Source organism: Somniosus microcephalus, chromosome 10, assembly GCF_052327205.1.
Source record: "Somniosus microcephalus isolate GS21.2 chromosome 10, FLI_Smic_1.0, whole genome shotgun sequence".
In the NCBI taxonomy this organism is placed as follows: Eukaryota; Metazoa; Chordata; class Chondrichthyes; order Squaliformes; family Somniosidae; genus Somniosus; species Somniosus microcephalus.
In genome coordinates this window covers 197,706,671-197,715,545 of record NC_140996.1, presented here as the reverse complement: position 1 = coordinate 197,715,545, position 8,875 = coordinate 197,706,671, and the positions used below count along the sequence as shown (strand labels likewise).

Genomic DNA, 8,875 nt, shown 5'->3' with positions numbered 1-8,875 from the left:
AGGCTTGTGTGTGTGTGGACTAAAATTGGATCCTAGAAGTGTACAATCCATTAGCTGGTCATGGAACTACATTGACGTAGCTGTACAGAAGTTGGCTGCTTAGACTGCCCCATCCTTCTAGGTGATAGAGATGAAAATGCAGCAACGGAAATTCAAAAGTAAAAAAAATGTAAAATTACACAATTAGAAAGTGTCAAGTTACCCGTGAAAAAATCTCAGGTCAATAAAGACATTATTATAGATAGCATCAGACATTATTTCAAATTTATTATTTTTTACAAAAAAGTTCTCATACAATTTTTGACAATAGTACTGTACGTACTGGGTGGATGAGAAAATAAAAAAGGGACATTTACCCTCCAACACCGCTACCGGCAGCACCGCTACCTTTGACAGCTGCTTTTGGAAGACTTGAAAACCCATTTGAAGAGTTGGGGGGAGAAATTCGGTACCTAAGCGGCTTCCGTTAGCACCTCCGGGGGGGGCTAAGGCTAACTGGGCTTTGCGACTGGGTGCAGCGATAGTACCGATGCCCGCGAAACTGACGTGGAAATTTGTGGCGGCGGTGGTAACCACTAGCACTATGATCTCCTGCGCCTGGAGATCGTGGCGTTATTGCCGTGCGCATTGCCCCGGTCCCGAACTTCGGTTCCGCCCCCTGCAGCATCGCCGGGCAACAACAGCGACAGCTGCAGGAGGCATTGTTCAGGAGGCCGGGAGCTTCGGAGGCGCATATAAAAGGGGATGTTGGTGCAGGCAGGACATTGCAATTAATTTTTTTCCGATTCCTCCTGGGATGCGATCGATCAGCCCGGCACTCTGCTGGAGTGCATTGAACTGATCGGGCAGGATCGCGGCTGCCGTCGGGGACCAGCTAAATGTTCCCAATGCAGAGCCTGCAGCAATGGCCCTTCCCTTTAAGGGAGGGAAGGAGCCTCATATCGCAGCAGCGCTGTATGGGACATTGTACAGCGCTGCACCACTACTGCCCCGCCTGCGTCCCTTAACGCTGCAGGAAGGAAGTGGAGCGTAAACACTCAATTTTGCAAAAGCTGGGACTCATTAGCACCTGGCGCTAAATTTCCCGGCTTTCAAAGGTTAGCGCCCCAAATGGGGCAACACTGAATTTCTCCCCCTTGGTTTTGATTACCACCTCTAAAGAAGCAATGTTGCAGCAACAATATTAAATGCTGTCTAGAGTACAACTGGCATTTTTCTGGACACATCAGCTGATTGCTAAGCCCACAACATGGTTTTCCCATTGCTTGCCTATACCAGCCCCCCACCCCCCCCACCTCTTTTTCTTCACCCATTAGGAAAAGTCCAAAAATTAGAAATGAAGTCACAAATTATGACATTCAAACTGTGCATGTAGTTCTTGCTGAAATAATTCTGTAATATTATCACAACATGGAATGTTATTCTGACCTTTAAACAACTGCTTGACATTGTGGGCAAACTCGATAGGGTAAATACCGAATTTCTTGGTTTAACACAAATTTTAATTTAAGGCCACATTTTGTGCAGTGTCAATTTCTCCATATACTATAGCATCACTTAATGCAATAGGAGTGGGCCTTTGGCGTAGCGGTAGCATCCCCGCCGCTAGGCCAGAAGGCGTAGGGTTTCGAACCCCGCTCCAGACAGTCCCGGCAAGTGGAGTCGGAGCTCCGGCTCTAAATTCTGGGTTGACATCCAGCGGGATACTTGCGTCCGTGGGTGTGGGTGGCCCCCCCCCTCGTATGGGTTGTGGGAGCCCGTAAAACCCTCCCGCCATAGGACTAACCACCCTAATGGCTGGTACGAAGATGGTTACGGTCACGGAAGGAGCGTTAATCGCGGCCAGAAATCCTTCCACCACTTCATACAGTTCCCAAAAAGGGAACAGTGTGAAGACACGTACGACGACGACTTAGTGCAATGTAATTCATTATATACAAAATAATTCTGTAATTTCAAATCCTGCTTAAGATAACCTTTTTGAACAAGAATATTGAGCCAACTTTTATTTAAGATTAAACTTTCTGTCCTCCTTTCTACATCACAGTCTTTAAAAAAAATTCAAATCACTTTTAAACAGGGAGTTTGTTAGGTGCATATTAACTACAAACTGGCCAAGACACTTGTGTATAGAGGGTGACTCTTTTCTTCTGGTGGAAAATATAACCTTTTTTCTGATTCCTTTTGGTTTACCGTGTTCATTCTATATAGTTAAATGAATTTGCAAATAGTTCCCCCTTCCCTTTTTACTCAATGAGGTCTCATCTTGCATTGTATTGAGGTTTGTAGCTGTACAGTTTAACACCCCTACTCACCTAAAACTGAATAAAATAGCATGTGCTGACTATACATTTTCTAGTTTAGGACTGATGATATTAAACTTGATTTGCAGCCATGTGAGTTTCCATTCAGTACCTGCCTTACGGTAGGAAAATGGTGCAAAGCACTTTTTAGATATAAAGTGCACCAGCTGCAGTGTAATCAGAACAGTCTTCCCCTCCAAATACATGATTTATTTCTGAAAATCAGATCAAGATTAAATCCCTCCCCGGTGATAGTAAAATGGTTCTACGACACTGATGCAAGCTAAACAGAATCAAGTGAAAAAGATTGTACTGTAAATACATAAAGGAAACAAGATTTTAAAAAATCCACCACAAATTTTGATAAATAGGGAGAACAAAACACATGATGTACAGCGATTGGCAAGAACTAGTCCTGTTAGAATTAGTTAGGATAGCAATGTCTGCACTTGCTGTGGAGATCTTTGCAGGATTGTTGCTGGTTCCTTGTACTCATTGGTTGGGTTCATAACTGCAGTGTAGATGTTGCTGTAGGCACCACACACCAGCTCTGTGGATCGCTTGAAAATCTTCTCCCTGCAAATACAAACAGAAATGGTCAAAAAATGGAAATCTCACAATTGAGTACAAACAGAGTTCATGTACAACTGTGCCAGCAGAAATGTAGCATTCTAATAGCTTTGTTTTTGGAGGGTTGGTTTTACTAAACTAGACAAAGTATAGGTCACAGGCAGCATCTGAATGTTCCGAGCCCCACCCAAAACTTTTCCCTGTTTTTCTCTTTCAGATTCTGGTTAACCTGCTGTGCATTTCCAGCATGTTCTGTTTTTATGTCAGATTTGCAGCATTGATTTTTTTAGCCTTATCTATATTATAACAGTATATGGAATCTGTTTTTCCACTTGGGTTAAATATTTGCATTCTCCACAAAGAGGTTTAAAATCATCAGCAGGAGTAATAATGCATTTTTAAAGTGTTGCTGTGAATCTTACTCTTATACTCACTTTAGTGTTCCACTCAAAATGAAATTCAGTTGTGGCATTAATAGACTATCTGGCGAGGACAGATAGCGATCAAACTGGACCTACAAAACACATACATCCAATTCAATTAGACACAGGTATTCAAAAGTTCGCACTAATGATTTTTACAACGTTAAACTACAGAAGTTTTACAATAACTGAAGGAAAGGGTTGATGTTTCTTAATTTAGCTAGATTGGTGGAAATTAAATTATTCACATCAGTACTGATTTCAATACATTAGAAGTAGCCTGTGAGAAAAATAAATCCATGAGCATTTTGTGTGTTGGTAATTTTGTTGTGTCGGCACAAGCACGATGGGCTGAATGGCCTCCTTCTGTGCTGGATCATTCTATGAACCAGAGTGAGGGATATCAGTAGTAGGAAATTAACACTTTTCCAGTTTAAGCCATTCAATGCCAATATCAGACTTCTCCAGCTCAGGTACAGCCCACATCCTAGATGTAGTGTAAAGCTTCTCTACATTGTCCTAACTGTAGCCTAACCACAAACTCAGAAGAGTAGCCTTTTACTGCACCAGTGTCAATACTGTAATTTCCTACAGTAGCTATTGTTACGGCCTCTGTTTGAGATTCGGATAGTCGGAAATTGTGGCGAGTATTCTGCTGTGGGGTCGAGAATGTTCAAAATTATTTCACTCGGGACTTTAAAGCCAGCAGAGAGAGATAGATGACTTTAATCCAACAGTCTCCTCAGTGCAACTAGTTGGTGAGACAGTTGGGACATTCCTGACAATTTTTTCAACAGTTTCTAAGTCCTCCAAATCTCTGGAAGGCTCACAAATTCTCCCACAAGTCTCCCAGCCATACCCCCCTGATAATGAGCCTACGGCCCATTATCTTTTGGTTGCTGCAATCACCAACTCACTGCTTGTTGTTCAAATTAATCAGTGATTCTGGAGGGTTTATTAGCATATTTTTGACATTTAATTGAAGATAACAGGGCTCACTTTTATCTTGAGTTTTTCTAATTTTATTAGCTCAATCAAGAAGAAATTAAGTACTTGAAATATTTTTTTCAATGTGACTCCTCGTTTGTTGTCTTCTATTTTATCAAATGATTACAAATTGCTTACATGCCATTTATTTTCTTTCTGGCAATCTTGTTTAGAGTCATGCAGCAGAGATGTGGTTCTATGATGCTAATAGAATTCGAACCTTTGTACGGATTTACCTTAGTGCTGTTTGCTTTTCAGTACATTCTGGAGGTAAAGGCGAAATTAGACTTGGGTAATGAGCATATGCTTTCAAGGTCAGCGTCAAATGTTGTATATAGGTAGATGTCCTTTTCAAAAATCCCTTGGCCGTGGTTTTGGAATGAGCTGGGCTTCTGGTATTTGCAAATTTATAACACATACGTTGTTGGATTTTAAAACCATATACATTAAGTATTTAAGCACTAAGGGGAAGTATTAGTCAATGAAGCATTGGGCAATTCTCAACTTAAATTGTGACAAATACAATTTAAGACGAAATAAATAAGGTGGCGTCAATGCTGAAAAAGACTCCAACTCTGACCTTTATTACTTTTCAGTAGTGGAAGAGCAAGTAAATAGAAATGTGCCAGAGTTGAGTTGGGAACGAGACTTGGGGTGGTTCATGCAGGGATTGTACAACCTTATGTTGTCCTTGGCATCATTATTTCAGTGGTTCCGTCAATTACCAGACTTGCTCTGGGTTCAAACACAGGTCTCAAAAATGTAATGAGAGTGTCCGAAACCTCTGTCACCTAGTCCAAAAAGCCCCTGTTGACTAATGTTAAATACGTCAAATCCTCATCAGAAAATGCCTTGGTATTAGATTACAGAGACAGCGTAACCCATTCAAAGGCTACTCATATAAAAATGTAACGCCATTATATAAACATGTAAAAAATATTAATGACCTTATTTAACTCAGATTTCCCCTCAGTGTTTTCATGTTGACGTGCTGGAATTCCAGCAGAGACGTCAGGAAGGAAATGGCCTCATATGGCACAACACAGTTGCTGAAGCCATTTCCTCTCCACAATGACTAGACAAGTGCTTTTTGTACACTCAATGAGGTCAGGTTAGATTTTTGATAGAAGTGAGAAAAAAAACATATTTTGGACATATTAAGTGCCAATATTCCACTTTAAAAATATTAAAATTGTGTTCTCCACAGAAAGTGATCCATTAACACTGCTTTTTTGCAGTACATCAGAGTGGGAGCGATCGGGAATGGTATGTGTTACGGCAAAATTTGTTGCCATTATAAAACACAAAGGAAACACATTTTAGTCATGACACAGATACAGTGACCTGGCTCACAGGAGTATTCCTTTGCATTTAGTTCCTTTTTATCAGCTTTCCTGTATTTTTTGGGGAGGCAGGGACTGCTTTATAGCTGAACCACTTTCAGGAAATTACAAAAAAGCTTCATTTTGGGGTGGAAAAGAATTGTGCATTGGAAGTCAAAGATGCATCTGCTTCTGTTGCCACATCACATAGTAACTTATCAAGTGAAAAGAAAGCTGGCCATTTCGGAATACATTTGGAGATGTGTTCTTACATAGTTATCACACAATGAGACTTCCAAGTACCTCACTTACCAACTGGCAAGTTAAACCATTGCACAGTCACCACTGCTCTGGAACACATCCTTGCATATTATAAGACAGGTGTTCCCAGTTTATTCTCTGTAATCCACATCTGTCTGAAAGTATTCAAAACTAAGCACAGTGCATGTACAGTTAATATAGCTGTTGATGAAAAAATGTGTGACGTGCTCTTTATTCAGTATGTTTCACATTGTTTCTCTGATGTTCCTGCACTGAACCTTTGGACCCACTAGAACTTCAGCCTTGGCTCAGTGGTAGCACTCTTGCCTCTTAGTCAGAAGGACGGGGCTGAAAAGCCCACACCAAACACCTAATTTAGGCTGACACTTCAGTGCAGTACTGAGGGAGTGCTACACTGTTGGAGGTGCCTTCTTTCAGATGAGACATTAAATCGCTCAGGTGGACATAAAAGATCCCATGGCATTATTCAAAGAGCAGGGTAGTTCTGGCCAATAGTTACCCCCCAACCAACATCACTAAAGCAGATTATCTGCAGATTATCCCATTGCTGTTTGTGGGACCTTGCTGTACGCATATTGGCTGCCGCGTTTCTCTACATTACAACAGTGATTATACTTCATTGTACTTAATTGGCTGTAAAGCATTTTGGCATGGAGGTGTGAAAGGTGTTATATAAAGGCAAGTTCTTTATTTATTTCAGGCTGTTTTACCTGCAGCGTAATAATCTATTCTGAAAATTCCATTAAAATGTTTATCATTAAAAAAAGTGTAGGGCTGCAATTGTATCAATACTTAAAAAAATGGCTTCAATAAACTTGTACTTATAATGTATAAAAGAATATAAGCAAACTATTAAAATCCCAAACTGAGAAATAAATGATCAATAGTATTTACTTTGAGGTATTGTTTTACCTATTCTACTTGGTGACTTGAAACATAACCTAAATTAAATGGACTTTTGCAATGTTCTGAAATTTCAACAAGGAATCAGAGTAGCAGCCTTGTGTAATAAAGTATAAATGCTATGGTTGTTTCCTGCCATCCAGGATCATGCAAACGAATATATTTTATAACATTTCCACAAAAATAGTGTTGCTGTGCTGTGTTGCTGGAGAAAAGGTGAAGGGAGGGTGACTGTGAAGGGCAACATGATTAGGATTGAATTGTGGTTGAATATTCTGGAGTTTCACTTATTTACCTTTGGGAGTTGAGGGAAGTTCTGCAGAACCTTTGCATGGAAAGTTAAAGTGGGGGGGGGTGGCGATAGAGGGAAGAATCATGAAGGTGTAGATTGTACATTGTTTGTTGAAGGAAAAGGCTCGATGAGCTGAACAGTCTTTTCTTGTTCCATGCGTTCTTATGCGATATTCTTATTAGATGTGTCAACAATACTTTATCAAAGTGTGGAATGTTATGTAGTACGCCAATCCTTAGCGAGCAATCTTCAAGGGAATAAAATTGCTTTAACTGCACAACACAAGAGGTGTACTTCAGCCAACGGAGGATCAAAATGGATAGAAGTACCTGAATTGGGACAAAATATAGTTGCCTTGCAAAATATGATGTAAATATAGCTCTGAGATGAATATACGTTGTAGAATTTTGCTCTATTTTATTGTTCATCAATATTTACAAATGATTTTTTTAATTTCACACTTACCATGGCAGCTTTCAGTGACCCTCCATCCATGTTAGGAAGATTGGATAAAGGACCCTAACACATAGAACAAAAAGAGGGTTTAGAAATGTGACGTGCGCGGCTATTCCTGGCATGAATCCGACTGGTCAACTACGTACACAAGTATTTACCTGCTCTGGTTTGTGTTGTTGTACACTGTTGTAAATGTAACTTAATCCTGCCCTGGTTAATACAAATGAGGCCTGTTCATTTATTAAAGTATCTAAGTGGGCTTCAATCTGCAGAAAGAAATGAAGAACATGTTAAAAATGAGCTTACAAGAACCTGAATCTCTTCCACATAGTATTACGAATAGAGTTTATAGATTGTTAAGACATGATCCAACTTGCATTCCATGATCATATCAGTTAAATACTTTCCTAACCAAGTTATGGGATCAGTCCATGCATGCCCCCAAACAGCTCCATTCAACAGCCCAGCGAATATCTTGGAGCTGAACTATGAAAAAAGCTAGTACCACTCGTGTTCACAGCAATTACCAGGCGACTTTTGTGCTAACCTACCACTCCAGGATGCTCAGAGGCTGCATTTGTAACGTAAATCATCAGGATGAGTCAGGTGAGAGTACAGACCCAACACACTGGGTCTCCATTTGAGAAGAAAGTAATTAAAATAAGTGCCTACCAATTAGGAGCTATCTACCCATGTATTTATAATAATACTCTTGGGGCAAGTACAATTCTAGGCTTTCCTTCTTCTTTAACACAATGCGTAAAAGAGAAAATGTGTGGATGCTATTTCTGGCTGGCTACCGAAACTGATTAGTTAACTAGAAGTGCTCAAACATTTGGGCTTAATTAGGGCAAGGCAAAAATAATAGAGCTGCAATGCTTTGGAAGAACAAACCTTGGGATTATGAGAAGGATACTAATGAAGATCAGGTAAAAAAAATCAAAGAAAATAAAATTGCAAATAATTAAGATATGTGGAAATGTACATCCCTATGCAGAATAAAGGTACAGCTGAGACCAGGGGTGCAGCTGAATGAGTAAATTGTTAACAATACAAAACTAGTCAGTTGAGGATAACTAAAATAAGCACAGTAATTTTCTCTGTAAATACACACATGAGCAGAGAGGAGGGAGAGGAAAGGGGCCCACAAAAATAATCTTGGCCACGCTGGGACCCTCACCCTTCACAATCCGCCCCCCCCCTCCAAATTACCTTCCTGAAGGCTGCCCCGGCCCAATGCTGAGGCCTGTCTGGTGCCCCCACAGCTCGCCTGCCAAATTTAAATGAGGCCGAGGCCTCAAAAGTCACGGGTGCCTCTTCGACACTGAACGGGAGATC

The 8,875-nt window shown here is 40.5% G+C and overlaps 1 protein-coding gene across 2 annotated transcripts in view; it reads right to left on the bottom strand.

Moving 5' to 3' along the window:
• Window positions 1–250: 250 nt before the first annotated feature.
• The window catches only part of cog6 (component of oligomeric golgi complex 6), a 149,153-nt gene continuing 140,528 nt past the window's right edge, over window positions 251–8,875 (bottom strand). For both annotated transcript variants that reach the window (XM_085999410.1, XM_085999411.1), the window contains 4 exons: window positions 7,696–7,803; window positions 7,547–7,600; window positions 3,308–3,387; window positions 251–2,879 (listed from right to left, as the gene is read on the bottom strand). In XM_085999410.1, the coding sequence (XP_085855536.1) occupies window positions 2,732–2,879; window positions 3,308–3,387; window positions 7,547–7,600; window positions 7,696–7,803 (390 nt within the window). In that variant the 3' untranslated portion in view covers window positions 251–2,731. The remainder of the gene's footprint in view (window positions 2,880–3,307; window positions 3,388–7,546; window positions 7,601–7,695; window positions 7,804–8,875) is intronic.